This window comes from Hyla sarda, chromosome 2 (genome assembly GCF_029499605.1).
Source record: "Hyla sarda isolate aHylSar1 chromosome 2, aHylSar1.hap1, whole genome shotgun sequence".
Lineage (NCBI taxonomy): Eukaryota > Metazoa > Chordata > Amphibia > Anura > Hylidae > Hyla > Hyla sarda.
Window position 1 is genome coordinate 332,502,751 of NC_079190.1, and position 17,394 is coordinate 332,520,144.

The window sequence follows — 17,394 nt, forward strand, 5'->3', positions numbered from 1 at the left end:
GTTTTGGGGAAGGGTTGGGGGGGGGGGGTACTTAGATTTATTAAACCAGAAGACTGACATACAATAGTCACAGATTGAGACGAGCCTGATATATTAACGGGCATGCAGATGATTTTACTTAAGACCAGCGTGTGAAGGTTCCTATATCCTATTAATTACAAAACAGTCATGTAACTTATGCAAACAAGGGCCCCCATTCATATCACATTTTTTATGTATGTCAACGGCATACATTAGGATACTGACAAAAACGTATTTCAAAATATACTGTGGCGGGCTACTTGTCTATGCCACTTGAGTACTGGCAAAATGTATACCATAAAAAAAAAAAATTTAAAAAAAATATATTATATATATATATATTATATATATATATATATATATATATATATATATATATATATATATATATATATATATATATATAAATAAATAAAAGAAAAAAGATCATATATAGTCACTGTTTAATTAGGTTTGTTCCATCTAAAGTAATGAGCCAACAGTGATAGGCCTTTTCGACGGTATCTATCTATACTGTTAACTAACACTTGAAACCATGAGAATGGGACCCTTTAAGAAACTGTAAGTATGCCATGTTACTAACTGCCAACCAAAAAGAGAGGTCCTTTGTGTCTGGGATGCACGCTATCCGATGGAAGTACAAGGGTTTGAGATTTATCGCCATTATAGCCTTCTCCTACATGATCTCTTTAAAGAGAGAAGTATGTTGAGAGAAGCTATCAGTTCTTCATTTACTTGATTATCTGATCTTTTATTTTTACACTGGTATACTGGTTGGGCAGAATTATTATATATTTTTTTTGATGCATAATAATGCCAAACCACAATTTGACAGTGATAACTGTAAGGTGAGTAAAAGGATACTTACTACTGCGGCAAGTAGGTAGAGGAGGTTCCCACTGATCACTAACATTGCATCTTACAAAAGGTTCTCCATCCATGATAAAACCAGGTAAACACTCAAATCTTACAGCAGAATTTAGAATGTATGGTCCAATAAACCCAGATATTTTTCGTGCATTTTTCACATCTGGATTCAAACATTCAACCACTGCAAGAAAAAACACAATTAAAAAATAAATCTAAATAAATAAATAAAATATACACAAAACCACTCAAAACCCTTCACAAGAAACATGTGTTATGTAGGTTATACAATAAAATAGCTAACTTTTGCAGAAAAATATCAAAAGGAAATATTGAAACAGATAAATAATGGCAATCTGTGGCCCAAAAATATATTTAAAGTGAACAATAGCTGTACTTGAAGTTCATAAAACTTAAGAGTACTCCTGGATATGCTAATTTATCCCTTATCCTAGGGATGGGGGATAAGTTTTAGATCGAAGTGGGTCTGATCGCTGGGGCTCCCCGCGATCTCCTATACGGGGGCCACCGGCTCTTTGCCGAAATAGCGTTTCAAACACTGCATGACGCGGTGGCCGACACGCCCCCTCAATTCATCTCTATGGCATAGCCGGAGACTGAAAAATGCAGCACCCTGGCTCTCCCATAGAGATGTTTTGAAGGGGCGTGTCGGCTGCCGCATCATTAAGTTGTTGGACACGCCTTGCTGATGACTGCCGGGGCCCTGTATGGGAGATCCCATGGGGTCGGACCCCCCGCCATCTGAAACTTAGCCCCTATGCAGATAAGTTTTCATATACTGGAGTACTCATTTAAAGATGATGTCAAGCTCCTGTATATGACGTTTCGCACACAGCATGTCAGCTGGTCCAAACACACCCCCTCCATTCATTTCCATGGGAGAGGCAGAGACCGTGTGTTTGTGAGTTTCTGCCTCTCCCATAGAGATGAATGAAGGGGGCGTGTTTTCGACCAGTTGACATGCTGGGTACAAAATGCGCTCTAAAAGAGCAGAAACTAGACCCCGTTGAATAGTACCAAAGTAAAATAAAATGCAGAAATTCAAAATACCCAAACTCACCAGTATGTGTATTTGCATAAAGAATAAAAATTATCCTTGCTAAAAACCATAGGGAGAAGACACCAGTCCTGCAGACTAATCAAAATGCCGCAGTTGTATATCTACAAGCAGGATGGACTAGATAGTATGGAGCTCACAGAAAGCATACCCACAGACCAACAAAGGAGTTTCTGTTGCGATGCAGCTTGCAACTTCCTCAGAGAGGAGAAACCACTGGAGGATATGTGAGCAAGAACCAACAGAATGTGATGTAGTACAGTGGTTCTCAACTTTTTTGCCCGGGTACCCCTTGACAGCTCATTCCCAAAAAAATTGTAAACCCATACTAGCGACATTTTGTAATGATTATAGTATAATTCATATTCTTTACTTTCCTCTATAACAGGCCCCCTGTTCCTCTCCGTATCTCCCCAGTCCCCCAATTTACAGGTGACTTCTTCTCTAACCGGAGTCGTTTACTTTTCTTCACTATCTGGCCTAGACCACCATTAAGATTTCTCCACAGAACGCTTTGAGTCCCCATAAAGTTCATAGGCCACCTCTGTGCACCCAAATATAGCTGTAGGCCCCCATATATAGTTAAAGGCCAAGATACTGTCCCACATTGTGCTCCACTGCACCTTTGGTCTGGGGACCTATTGCTCTGTCTGCAGGGGCAGTGGAGCAACAAAGTGGTAGTTACTGCCCACAGCAGCCCAGTGACTGCACTTCCCCTTTGCTGTCCTCCTGCTCCGCTCCTCGGTGCAGTGACGTCAGCCTACCATTTTTTTCAAAGTGGTCCAGACCAGTGGCTGTCATTACTGATTTTTTTCTTCAAGTACCCCCTGGAGAACTGCTAAGTACCCCTGGGGGTACTTGTACCCCAGATTGAGAACCACTGATGTAGTAGTAACCACAGTACAATACCTTATATCTAGGTCAGTAATGCGTATACATCATAGTAACAGCTCTAACCTGTGCAACAACTGACCACCATAATAAGTGGACACATAGCAAGTAGGGCACAGAGTATACTACAGACAATGAAGGAATGTACAAATTTTCAGGTAAACAACTCACCCTGTGGTGTGGTGGGGTATAAATTCCCAAATACTAGCCATAATACAAAATAATGGAGTCTCTATAGTAGCACATAGACAGATGGCAGGAATGTCCAACCAATGTGCCGTATGTACCGCTATCCTGACTAAGGACAAATTCTGGCATACTTCCAGGGATGCAATGGCAGACTGAAAGCGATTGTCCGGCTGTGCTTTATAAGTGCAAAATGCCAGGTGGCAAGTGACGTCATCCTAATGTGTCCGCACTTGTCAAGCATGGCGGTGCTGAACCGGCAGGCTGGATGCCAAGGATGCTCCCCCCTGCCACTGGAGGGGAACGTGTTACAGCTCCGTTGTAAACACTCGCCCTGCTAGTCCAATACCATGGATAGTGCACATTTCCTAAGGAGGAATTGTGAAAAAATGATGTATGTATGGCTGTTAGAGATATTTGTACAAAGCTTTGTGTACCCAGGGCATACCAAATATGTGAAAGGCTGGAGAGAAGTATAAATATACTGGCAATGGGCACTGATAGGTGCAGTGGGCTAAATATATATATAAAAGAAAGAAGAAGAAAAAAAATAAATAAATAATAATCAGCGTGCCAGGCAAAAAGAAATGTAAAAGGTGAAAGAGGCCACAGACAATTAATTTAGTAATAGGATGTGTTTTCATGTCCGCTCATGCTTATTACCTTGAGGTATTTTAGAACCTATCCCTCCAGGGTGAGTTTACCTGAACATTTGTACATTTTTTTTTTTTTTAACTGTGTCCTTTATTGTCTCTAGAAGCCCTACTAGTCCATATATTTTGGTGGTCAATTGTTGCACAGGTTAGGGCTGCTAATATGATGTTTGCGCATTACTAACAAAGCTATAAAAAAAAGGTGCTGTGCTGTGGTTTCTACCACATCATGTTCTGTTTGTTTGCTCACATACCCTCCCCAGCGGACATTGCAAGCTACACTGCAACAGAAATGCGCTGGGTGGTCTGGGGGTATGCTTACTGTGAGCGCCACTCATCAGGGTGTTTTTTTCTGTCTATTCAACCCTGCTTGTAGATTTACAACTGGCATTGGAATCAACACACACAAAAGTTTTACTGTCCAAATTAGGCAAAGTGTCAACCTGTTTACTAAGCTCTTTGGACTCTTTGGACGCAAAGCCACATCCATTTCTAATTGGTAACGGGTGTACTGCCAATCAAATAAGCACAAAAAATTGGCCTTCGGGATCAAAAAAAGAAAAAAATATATATTCTTCTTTATTGTCCATTGCAGCTCAGCTTTAAATTTTCAAGCTGTTTTGATAAATCTGCCCCAATGCTTATGACTTCTTAAATCTCTGAGAACACTTATGCTTAATTTGCACAACTGCAAAGAAGTGACTAAAAGGATAAGCAATCGATGTATCTAAGGTGGTAAAATAAACGTTTTGAACCTTTGCAACGTGGAGGATCTGAGCTCCAGTTTCCATAGGCCGTGCAGGATAAAGTAGATTCCCCAATAAGTGTTGCTTTGTTATTAAGGCATGAATATTTTATAGCAGCCTGATAATTGTACTCCTCTTCATCTGGATCATACCTTCCATCTGGAATTGCATCTGGGGGGGGACACACCTGGACTGCAAAAAAATAAAAAATAAAAATACCTTTAATATATGCAACAACCCTTTGTAATGGCTCTCTTGGCACATTTTTATACTTCACCATTTCACTGGATGCAAGGATGTAGTGTAGACAATTTCTAAAAGATACCAGGTTTAAGTCCAATATTAAAAATGCAGCATTCATTTGAAGACTTTAAGAAGTCTCATGGAATTCTTCTTTTTTTTTTACTATGCAATGTGATGCATTAGGCTTAATGCATCAGACTGCTGCCCAGCCTACTGCTGGCCGAGGCGGGACATCGCTGGAGCCGGAGATTTGCAGAGGGTTGCCAGGTGAATTGTTTTAGTTTTACTATTGTGCCCAGGCTGCCCAATAAAATAAAAGCTTCAGCTCACCTTCCCCGCTCCCTTGTGGTCTCCGGTATCAGAGCGCCCTTTCTGGCGACACAGGATTTTCCTGAGCGGCAGAGCATAGAGTCTACTTCTTAGGTAACCAGTACCGGACACCACCGTAGTTAGTGACTGGCTGAGCGGCATTGTGATCTACAGCTCTGGGAAGCCAATGATCAGCAGACACATAGCCACAGACAGAGCTCTCTGATACAGAAGGCTACTAGGGCAACCCCTTTAAAACCGTTTACTTCCCAGATTTATTACCCTTATCAGTTTGAGAAGAGCAGATTCTGATCCATTTATCACCTATGCTTATTAAGTCTATTTGCCAACTTTGCAAACCAGATGTTTGCTTGCATCTAGATTGTGTTTTTTTTTTGTCTGGTTTTGATAATTTTGTAAGAAAACAGTACATAGATGCAGACAGGCATAAGTGGTGCGCATAAACTCTGCACAAGTTCAACTTTTATTTTCAGGAAGAGTTTTTCCCCTAGAATTTTCTGTATATTTCTCTCAGAGAGTCACATACTATACTTTTTATCTAAGCATTTAACTCTGCATTCAGAACCTATTGGTTTACCGTTCTATCTGTGGTACACCGTGAAAAAGCCTGAGGACTTTGTTCCAGCAGGAAAACCACCCTGCATGGCTTACAATACTCGTACTATCTGACTTTTCACTACTACAGGCCAACGAGAAGAGTATTTTATTGCAAGAAGAGCACTTAAGCTTCATGTGTAAACTTACTGCCTACCTACGTCCATTATTTCCCTTTTCACATTACACCTACTCAAAGATTATGACCTACAGCCCACTGGAAGCCAACAGATTGGTTCTACAAGTAAATGTAAAGGCTCTTCTAAACAGGAAGGATGTCAGCTGAATGAGTGTTCAGAGGAGCCAAATGTCCACAACTGCCCATACAGCTTCTGTGAGTTAACTAAAGCATTTTAAATGCAAATAAATATCACATCTCCACAGTTTCGACTTTACCTTCACATACGGGGACCGGAGTACTCCATGTTCCATCTGCCTGACATTCTATATAGTTCCTTTTCGTTAACATGCGGTATCTAAAATACATCAAACACAGTAAAATACATCAAGGGACTATCCACAGAGAGCTAAGTTTCTAAGTAGCAAATCTGTTTCTTACGGCCATGGTTACATCGTTCTCTCTTTCACCTGATCCTAAGGTAATTATCACCTAAGCTCAATTTTTACTTTAAATATCAGTAAAACCGATGGTCAAGATACTGATATCTGGAATGCTACAACCTATTATTTATAGACAATTCTAATACACGCTACATTTGGACACATTGTAAAAGGGCACAACAAAGGACTGTCTCAGGACAGACGATTATGGCATATTACTACATGTGATCTCTGCTGTTTGCTAGAACAAAAAGTCAATGTGATGCTTCATCTCTTATGGGCTCCTTGTGTCCTTTTCCTGGTAGCTGCATGATCACAGAATTGATGATTGATTTTTAAGCTATTGTTGATTAAACAAGAATCAATTATTTAACTTTTTTTTGGTTATGAGTAATTGTATCATAAAGCATGCATTTAACAAAATAAAAACTATGCTTATTAGTACAGATTAAAATCTCTAATAAAAAAATAAGAAATCTCTAGTTAACATAATTTAGTTACAATTCTTATTATACATTAATCTCAAACAACATAATCCTACTACAACTATTATGAAACCCAAAAAATCCTGAAGACAACTTCAGTCAAGAGAGCTGCTTTCTTACTGACTAGCAGCTCAGGACTTTCTTCATAGATGCTATATGGCCTACTTCAATCTCCGCTTTACACCAGAAGTGGTGTCCTCTACCTGAGGAAAGTACTGACCCCATTTACCTAGTCACAGGCCTCTCACCTCAGCCAAGCCAGATCACCTTGCTCTGAATGGACGAGGGGCAAGGACCCCGAAACAGCTGTCTGCAGACGGGTCCTCTTTCCTTCTGGAGAGAGTTCTGGCTTGGCATAAATCCCAATCAGTTCTGAGACTTCTTAACTGAAGCCTGAGCTGTTTTGCAGGACACACTACCTGTGAACGTGGTGAGCTAATTTGCATATTTTTGTATTCATAGATGGTAGGAAGAGATAAAAGGTATTGTATTAGTAGGGGCCAACCCCTATCAATCATTAGAACAAGCCTGGTTAAAGGAGTTATCCAAGGATAGAAAGCGATCGCTGCTAACTTACAGAAACAGCATCACCCTTGCAACCCGAGGACAAGTGGCACTGTTTTTTTTTGTTTGTTTTTTTAATGCTGGAGAACCCCTTTAAAAGGAGTAGTACAGGGAAATATAACTTATTCCCTATCCAAAGAATCAGGGATAAGATATAGATTGCGGGAGCCTGATTCTCTCTGCGCAGGATCCTGTATGTGTGAACACACTCTTAATGCTGAACATTAAAGTTCCAGAATGGTGTCACAAGTTTACAAGTTTAGATTGGCTGAGCTGCAGTTGACCCTCAGTACCAGGAAAAGGTGAACACCAGAGACAGGGAGCATCATAACTGGACACTGCAGAGAGGGGTGGGATGTACGTACAGGTTTGTTTCCTTTAACTTAAAGAAAAATATATATTTTAATATTTAATAAAGAAAATGGCCCCTGAAAATCCCACCACCAAGGGGGTCCATACCTAGTGGGACACCTGCAAGTCACCCGGCCTCATGGACAAGGCATCATGAGACGAACTCCTTTCTTCCATAAACACCTTCCCTTCCCCCACCAAACGCAGTCATTGCAGCAGCCCAGCCAGTGCAGCAACTGCCAACATCAGTTTTCCCGAGTGCACTCCAAGCATCACTTACAGTACAGTATTCAGTGATGCTAGGAGCACCCTGGGGAAAAACAGCTGATGTCTGCTGTTGCAGAACTCCCAGCAGTGTGTGCCACTCCTCACATCTCTGCCCGTGCCACTCTCCTCTTTCTCCGCCTGCATCACTCACATCTCCCCTAACATTAGCATAACTACAACTCCCGGCATGCCCTTAGGATTGCTGCATCCTAACAAAGCAGTCTCCAACTTGTGGCCTGCTAACATTAGCAAAACTACAACCCCCAACATGTCCTCACTATCCGGGCATGCTGGGAGATGTAGTTTTGAAAATGCAAGGGGAGATGGGAGTGGGCATATGTTGACCATGGTGGTGCTGTCATGATGGCAGTCTGAAAAGTTAGAATGATAATTTACCAATAATTCGAGTCCATCATGAAAGCACCCTTTAATTCCTGCCCCCTTCCATGTGGATAAGTATTATGGTGTATTAATACTTATGCACATAGAAGGGATGGGAATTAAAGGGTGCTGTCATGATGGACTCATGAATTTGTACGGAGACCACCACATAGAAGCTCTGCAAATCTGTTGTAAAGAGATTGAGGCTCTCTCAGCCTAGGAGACAGCTAAGGCCTGTGTAGAAAAAGATTAGAATGTTTTCTCCAAGGCTTTATAACTTCCAGGTAGGGAATCAATGATCTTCTAACATCTAGAGTATAGAATACTTTTTCTTAGTTTTTTTGATTATTGCAAAAGGTAGGTAAAACGATATCTTGAGACCGATGGAAATTTGTTTCCACCTTAGCAAGAAAGGGTGGTTTAAGTTTAAAACTAGTCCTGCCTTATAGCACAGTACAGTAAGGTTCTTTAAGCGTTAAGGCCTGTGTCTCACCCACTCTCCTGGCAGAGGTAACGGCAACCAACAGAACAGTCTTACAGGTTGCGATGCTTGTTTTTTAGATTTACCCTCATAAATCTACACAATACTTACATAAAAATGTAAACACAAAAAAACCTCACCCAAGATCACAAGTATAGTTCACCCTAGATCCAAACAACGTATCTGTAATTTCCATTTTTCCATTTGGTATATCAGTAGGACTAGGACATTGTCGTCCTGGGAAAAAAAAACAAACAACAATGAAGTGCACACAATGTATATTCGACATAATAGTAAAGACAGAATAGCAGGTTATCTTTAGCAAAACAATTTACCATTACAGGAAGTCAAGAATAAAAAAGTGACCTCTTAAATGAATGTGATGGTTGATTGCAGCCTGTCAAAATTGATGGTCATTTCTGGCATATCTGGTGATCAGCTGTTTGGAGGGGCTACATCACTCTTGCAAGCCTCTTCAATGTTTACCTGCACTTGTACTTGAATTACTGTACTGTAATGGGTGGCCGCAACATTGTATCAGTGTAAATAGGGGAAAAAATGAAATTTTTTGCACTGCTGCAATAAAATGTACGGCAATGTTGCAAATACGGCAAGAATAAGTGCAGGTAAACCGCAGGGCCAGGAGTCAGACTCCCACCAATTGAACTTTGTTGGGACATCCTGAGAACAGGCCATCAATTTCTACAGACTTGAATTGCTGCAGATGCCATACCCCAAATACTGCAATGTACAGTATATATATTATTATCAACATTATTATTATTATAATATAAAAAAAAATTGCATGCACAAACTCATGCACATTACTTTGCATGCAAATTACTTTGGGGGGGGGGGGTGCAAGTGTTTACTTTCACTGAGATAATAAAGAGTACTAACACTAAAGAAAACTCACGTTGGCAGAATGTTTGAGGAGTAGACCACGTTGAGCCACTTAAGCAAGTTATAAAATTTTGGGTTCCAGGGATCTTTATAAATCCAGGTCGGCAGGTATAGTTTACCCGTGCATCAAGAGGGAAATTATCTTTATCAATAAACTCTGGGTCCAGCCCTGCAAAGTCCAGCCTGGGGGGTGCACCGCAGGAACCTAGTAACAACAAAAACAAATCTGCTTGTAAATAGGATTCAGATAAAAAAAATCTTATACTGCTAAAATATGCTTTATTTTCTGATCGGTTGAGTCTGACCCACAGTACTCCCATGATGCTGAGAACTAAGGAGGCGCAGCGCTGCTTCCACGAAGCACTGGCCACTCACCCTATAGGGTCAATGATCGCACTGACTTCAACAATCTCTGTATCAAGGCGATTACTGAGACATCTGTCAGGAATAGGACGTCACTCATTTGAATCATCCCAAACTATACAACATGTAAAATGCTTACTTCACAATAACATTTCTCATTATTTTCCTAATAATGTATAAAATGGTTTTATTACACATGCCTTTATAAACAAGTGTGTATGAATAAGGACAGAAACACATAACTTACCATGACTACGAGCAAAGAAGGCTGGAAGCAGTAAGATTATCCAGTGGTATTCCATGGAGTATTTTCTGTGTTTACAAAGTAATTCAGGAATACTATTAACAGAGAAAACAAAACACAACGTTAGATATTGAAATAAATGTTGTACAGTAGCAACTGACTCCTGTTATCTATATGTAAAAACATTAACCCACACTGGCCCTGATTTACTAATGTCAACCCGACTCTCTCGGGTTGTATGACAACATTTGTGTCGCATAGCCCATAAGACACTTTGTGCGACACAATTTCCCGACACAAAATACCATCAGAGTGTTCTTTTTAAACATGTCAAAATGGGCGTGGTTAGCCGAAAAAGGGGCATGTACCCAACAAAAAAGAAAAAACACTCAGAGTATGATGAAAAACTCACCAGAAAATGTGTGAAATTTGCTTCACAAAAACCAGACAGCTCTGAGCTGTCCAGAAATTAATCAAAACCGAGTGAATCCTACCCCCATCATGGAACAGGGTCTGTTCCATGTTGGGGGCAGTAGTACAGGGGCTGAGGGATTGATCGCACCAGGTCTCACTTCTGAGACCCGAGCCCATCAGAATTTATTAAGCAGGCGAGCGGGCGGCATGCTCCGCTCCCCAACGATGTACAGTGCAGGGATGTGGAATTCCTATCGCCCGACACCCGGGACATGCAGTTTCGGGCAGGTGAATTTTTCCGGCCCTTAGCCCGTCTTCAGGCAAGCAGGGCCGGACCTGACAAGCGCTGTGGCGCTCTGCAGACTGTATGGAGCAGGCTCTGGACTCGTGCCTGCTCCATATTCTGCAGCCTCCGGCTGTGGAACCATGTGTCCTCCTAAGCAGAGCTGTGCGAATGCAGCCTTTCAACATGTTACATTGTACAACTTCGGACTTGTTGATCACTTTCTATTCATTTTTTCATGATATAAAAAGTGACCAAAAATACGGTATTTAGGACTTTGGAATTTTTTTGTGCGTACTCCATTGGCCGTGCGGTTTAATTAATGATATAGTATTATAGTTCGAAAATCTCCGCATGCGGCGATACCACATATGTTTATTCTTACTTTTATTAGGGAAGGGGTTAAATGATCTTTATTAACTTTTTTTTTCTGCAGTGTTACAGCCCCCCCCCCCCCCCGTGACTATTTCACTGCACATACCGATCTCATACACAGATCATTGCCGTGCATTGACACGGCAAAGATCAGTGTAATCGGCGGTCGATGGTCCCAATCAGCCCGACTGAGCTGCCTGGAAGCTTTTACTTTAAATTTTAGATACGGTGATCAACTTTGAACGCCACGCCTAAAGGGTTAATAGCGTGCGGCACAACGATCGGTGCCGCACGCCATTAACCCAGGGTCCCGGATGTCATTAGCCGCCGGGACAGACCCGTATGATACCGCATTTTATACCGGGATCGGGCGTAGGGCATACAGGTATGCCCTGCGTCCTTAAGAGGTTAATTGGATGTTTCTGTAATCATCTTGGCAATGCTGCCTGTCAGAATAAATTTATTGAGACAGATTTAAACTCGTGCAACACAAAAAAAAAAAAGACAGGCGACAGGTTAGTAAATCGGGGGGGGGGAAGACAGTAAAAAGAAAAACAGTCAAACAAAAAAAATCCACATTAAACACTCGGGTTTTAGTAAATCAAGGACAGTGTGTGGGTGTCCATACAAATATACACATACATACAGAGACGAACACGTTTTTTGTGTGTCTGGATGCCTCTGTATTAACCTCTGCCATAATAGTGCAGGAAGAAGATCTGATAGGAAAGTGCTCTGTTACGTGTACACTGTCACTGTGCCCCCAATGAGATTAGCAGCATGACCACAACTGCAATACAAAGCCAGGATCTGATAATGCTGATCCTGGAAATTTACCCCTTAGATGGTGTGGTCAGAGCAACTGCAGCATAAAGGATATGACATGGCCGAACACATTTCCTGCCAGTACACTGTGCATATCAGTGCATTACATAATCAGAAGATTTCACTGTAATGCCTCTCAGAGGGACTAAAGAAAAGAAAAACAATAATATTAATATACAGACACACAATCACACCTGTTCAGTTTCAAATAGCTAATTAGCCAAGCACATGGCAGCAACTCAATGCCCTTAGGTATGGAGACTTGGATAGGGGATAAGATGCCTGACCGTGGGGGTCCCGCCGCTGGGGACCCCCGTGATCTTCCACACCGCACCCAGTTAGCATGAGCTCCTGGAGCGTGCTCGCTCCGGGTCTGATTACTAGCGATCACAGGGACGGAGCATAGTGACGTCACGGCTCCGCCCCCTCAATGTAAGCCTATGGAGGGGGTGTGACGCCCCCTCCTTAGGCTTGCTTTGAGGGGGCGGAGCGTGACGTCACACGGGGCTGAGCCGTGACGTCACTATGCTCCATCCCTGTGAACGCTAGTAATCAGACCCGGAGCGAGCATGCTCCGGGAGCTGATGTTAACGGGGTGCGGCATGGAAGATCACGGGGGTCCCCAGCGACAGGACCCCCGCGGTCAGGCATCTTATCTCCTATCTTTTGGATAGGGGATAAGATGTCTTAAAGGGGTACTCCGGCGCTAAGTTCAAACCAACCATCAGGATGGGGCAGAAAGGGGCTTTAAAGAAGTACTCCCGCGAAAAATAACTTATCCCCTATCCATAGGATAGGGGATAAGTAGACTGCGGGGGGTCCGATCGCTGGGGCCCCCAGCAACCGGGATGGGACCCCAGCGCTCTTATTGAGAAATGCGTGATACTTCATTCATTCCTATGGGAGCAGCGAAAATGCCTGAGAGCTGTCTGGCGCTCCCATAGAAATGAAGAGCGCACATGTCATCAGCGAGTGGCAGTAGTGTGGGTTAAAGGGCCTTGAAAGAGATAAGGAAGACTGGTTCAGGTGAAATAACCACTGTTAACGCACAGCACATGGAACCTGGAGACAGATGGGTTACAGCAGCAGAAGACCACACCATGTGCGACTCCTGTCAGATAAAAACAGGAAACTAAGGCTACAACTCCCCAAAATTGGACAATGGAAGCCTGGAAGAACATTGCCTGGTCTAAAAAGTCTTGATTCCAGCTGTGACATTCAGCTGAATTTGGCATAAACATAAAAGCATGGATCCATCCCAGCATCAATGGTTCAGGCTGGTAGTGATGTCATTTACATTCACCAAATACAGCCGCCTCCATAGCCTTGGAGGGGTAAGTGTCTACTTACATACCTTTTTCATCCAATCTTGTGTCTTTATTCTCTAAAAAAAAATAATCATGCAGCGTCCAGAGTGTCAGAGACATGGTCAGAGGGCCGTAACTATATTAAGCTGCTTGATTGACACATGGGGCTCAGCTGCCGACAGCAGTCTTGTGCGTTTTGTCTGTGAGCCTGTCAGACACTGCATGTGTATTGCAATCCCTAGAGACAGTGGGGGAGATTTATCAAAAACTGTGCAGAGGAAGAGTGGTGCAGGTGCCCATGGCCACCAGATTGCTTCTTTTATTTTTAAAAAGAGACCTATGATAAATGAAATAAGCAATCTGGTTGCCATGGGCAACTGGCCAATTTTTCCTCTGGACGACTCTAGAGATGGTCTCCATTTGCAGCCCATGCAAAATACATAGGGATGCCATGTCAGCAGGCAAGCCGTATGTGTCAACAGAAGCAGTGTGACATAGCGCAGAGATGTTGGGGCCCAGGGGGAACAGCAGACCCCTTGCCACACCTAACACCATAGGACACTGCCCAAATGTTATTTTGTAGAGAATAAAGAAACAAGATTGCATAAAAAATAAATAAATAAATAAATAAAAATGCATGTTTGGCATGGGAACTCTAACCTTTGCTAGGCTATAGGGGTGGTTTTATCGGGTGACTATGTAACAGATGCTCTTTGGGGGGGGCAGACAGTAAATGGAAATCTGTATAGATCAGAACACCTTTAAAATTATGGATGTTTGGCTTCTCTAGTATCTATGTTTTTCAATTCCTGAATAACCCCTTTAACCTGTTCGGGACGCCGGGCGTATGCATACGCCCTGCATCCCGAGTCCTTAAGGACGTGGGGAGTATGCATACGCCCGTGGGAATTCCGGTCCCCGCCGCTAGCCGGTTGAGGACCGGAATGCCTGCTGTAATCATTCAGCAGGCATCCCGACCAAGCCCCCCCCCCCCCCCATGTCGGCGATCGCATAAAATCGCATGTCAATTCATCTGCTATTCTGGGCTGATCGAGTTTCTGGTGACCCGATCACCCGGAAAATAGCGATGATCGGAGCTGTCAGGGACAGCCCCGATCATCCTGAGGGCTAGGAGTGAGGTCGCAGTGCTGCGATCTCCTTCTATCCCCTGCCATTGGTCAGAACTGATACTGAGCAATGGCAGAGCAGGACAGTGGGTTGCCATGGCAACCCCCCGTTCTGCCCATCCCTGGATGTCGAGGGGAACATGGACAGAAGATGGAGGCCGGTACCTGCAGGAGAAGATGCCTGGGGACCCCGATCTTCGCTGGAGACTGCTGGATCCTGGCTCAGGTAGGGAAACTACGGTGGGGCGGGGGAATTGAAAGAAAGTGAAAGTAAAGCGATCTTTACTGTGGCAACCACTAGGAAGGCCAAACTGCAACTCCCAGCATGCCTAGACAGCCAAAGGCTGTTTGGCAACATCTGGAGGGTCACAGTCTGGAGACCACGGTTACAGTGGTGCCCAAACGGTAGCCCTCCAGATGTTGCCAAACTACAACTCTACAACTACAACAATTTTCATGAAATTTGGGGATTTTTCACCAAAAAAAAATGCAAGTAACGGCGAAAATTTACCACCAAAATAAAGTAGAATGTGTCACGAACAAACAATCTCAGAATCAGAATATTCGGTAAAAGCGTTTTCGCATTATTAATTCGTAAAGCGACGGTGGTCAGAATTGCGAAAAAGGGCTCAGTCCTTATGGTGAAAAATGGCTGCGTCCTTAAGGGGTTAACAACATGTTTTTTCTCTCTCACTTTTTGTTTTTAAGTTTTCAGCATGCAGATTGGATCCAGTGGCCTATATTGATTACCAGCAATTTTCTTTTTCAACAAAAATGGTCAACAAGAGGGGTGGGGGTGTTTTTATGAATATTTTTTAATCACTTTACATGCTTAGAAGCAGAGCTTTTGCTATGCTGGGGTTTAATGTTAGCCCATGAAAGGACATGCTATACAACCCATTATCACCCCAGTTCCCACTGACAGTCAGATAGCTTCAGGTCAGGAGCATAAAAAAATGGTGCTTAATGTCTGGCTGGGTAGTAAGGATTGGTAAGGGCTCTTTCAGCTTAACAATACCGGTCATATTGTTAAGCTGAAAGAACCTTTAATAGCCTGGAATTACTAGGCTGCTGCTTGGCTTCTAACCCCGCTGGTTATGGAAAGGAGAGGAGACCCAACACTTGCTATGGACCACTGTTTAGTGTGCAGCAGGTAGAGATAACTGGTGCTGCTATGCATGGCCACTTAAAGGGGTACTCCGGCGCTTAGACATCTTATCCCCTATCCAAAGCAGTCTTATCCAATCATAGCTCAGCTCACACACTGAACTTCTATGGGCTGTGTGTAGCAGAGTGAGGGAGGAAGTTCTCCCCTGTATGGCCTCAGATGGTTTTACACCTGCTGGAGAACACCCCTTCCCAGTCTGTGAATCTGACAGATTGAGCAGAAATTACAGAGCAATAATCGAGGTAGAAAATGAACAAATAATAAAAATAAAGGCAGGGGGTGGTTTATCATGATGGGGGCAGTGGACTGGGAGGATTATAAAATTTAACAAGATCATGACAGATACTCTTTAAAAGGAGAACTGCGGCGCAAATCTTAACTTTTCCTGTGCCCGGGCTGCAAAAACAACAAAAAACTAAAACTCACCTTCCTACATTCCCCTGTTGCAGAAATATTGGCATCCCATTCCTCCAATGCCATTTCTGCTTCCTGCTTCTTAGGCTTGGAATGTCACACTGCAGTCAATGTATCGCCAGCCACAGCGATGCCCCGCCTCGACCAGTGATAGGCTGAGCGCAATGTTATTTAAGAAGCTAGAGCCCCACCTTCTCCCTGCTGCCTAGACTCAGCCTATCACCGGTCGAGGCAGGATATCACTGTGGCCGGCAATACGTTGACTGCAGTGTGACGTTCCAAGCCTAAGAAGCAGGGAGCCGAGCAGCAGCAGAGGAACGGGACGGCGATATCAGTGCAACGGGGAAATGTAAGGAGGGGAGTTAAAGTTTTTTTTTTTTTTGCAGCTCGGGCACAGGAAAAGTAAAAAGATTTGCGCCAAAGATCTCCTTTAACCCCTTAAGGACTGAGCCCTTTTTCACCTTAAGGACTCGGCCATTTTTTGCAAATCTGACCACTGTCACTTTAAACATTAATAACTCTGGGATGCTTTTAGTTATTCTGATTCCGAGATTGTTTTTTCGTGACATATTCTACTTTAACGTAGTGGTAAATTTTTTTGGTAACTTGCATCCTTTCTTGGTGAAAAATCCCAAAATTTGATGAAAAATGTGAAAATTTTGCATTTTTCTAACTTTGAAGCTCTCTGCTTGTAAGGAAAATGGATATTCCAAATAATTTTTTTTTTTAATTCACATATACAATATGTCTACTTTATATTTGCATCATAAAATTGATGAGTTTTTACTTTTGGAAGACACCAGAGGGCTTCAAAGTTCCGCAGCAATTTTCAAATTTTTCACAAAATTTTGAAACTCGCTTTTTTTCAGGGACCAGTTCAGGTTTGAAGTGGATTTGAAGGGTCTTCATATTAGAAATACCCCATAAATGACCCCCTTATAAAAACTGCACCCCCGAAAGTATTCAAAATGACATTCAGTAAGCGCTTTAACCCTTTACGGGTTTCACAGGAATAGCAGCAAAGTGAAGGAGAAAATTCACAATCTTCATTTTTTACACTCTCATGTTCTTGTAGACCCAATTTTTGAATTTTTGCAAGGGGTAAAAAGGAGAAAATTTTTACTTGTATTTGAAACCCAATTTTTCTCGAGTAAGCACATACCTCATATGTCTATGTAAAGTGTTCGGCGGGCGCAGTAGAGGGCTCAGAAGGGAAGGAGCGTCAAATGGTTTTTGGGGGGCATGTCACCTTTAGGAAGCCCCTATGGTGCC

At 42.7% G+C, this 17,394-nt stretch overlaps 2 protein-coding genes across 14 annotated transcripts in view; one reads left to right on the plus strand and one right to left on the minus strand.

Annotated features, from left to right (window-relative positions):
• Positions 1–17,394, plus strand: part of LOC130356430 (uncharacterized) — a 628,644-nt gene that overhangs the window by 350,301 nt on the left and 260,949 nt on the right. The gene's annotated exons all lie outside the window — the stretch shown is intronic.
• Positions 1–17,394, minus strand: part of LOC130356428 (membrane cofactor protein-like) — a 63,528-nt gene that overhangs the window by 24,778 nt on the left and 21,356 nt on the right. For all 13 annotated transcript variants that reach the window (XR_008888878.1, XM_056557972.1, XM_056557968.1 and 10 more), the window contains exons 2-7: positions 10,213–10,304; positions 9,616–9,807; positions 8,840–8,936; positions 6,006–6,085; positions 4,452–4,634; positions 890–1,072 (exon numbers count right to left, since the gene is read on the minus strand). Coding sequence is in view for 12 of the 13 variants with exons in the window: in XM_056557972.1 (XP_056413947.1) it covers positions 890–1,072; positions 4,452–4,634; positions 6,006–6,085; positions 8,840–8,936; positions 9,616–9,807; positions 10,213–10,267 (790 nt within the window). In the remaining variant the exon portion in view is untranslated. The remainder of the gene's footprint in view (positions 1–889; positions 1,073–4,451; positions 4,635–6,005; positions 6,086–8,839; positions 8,937–9,615; positions 9,808–10,212; positions 10,305–17,394) is intronic.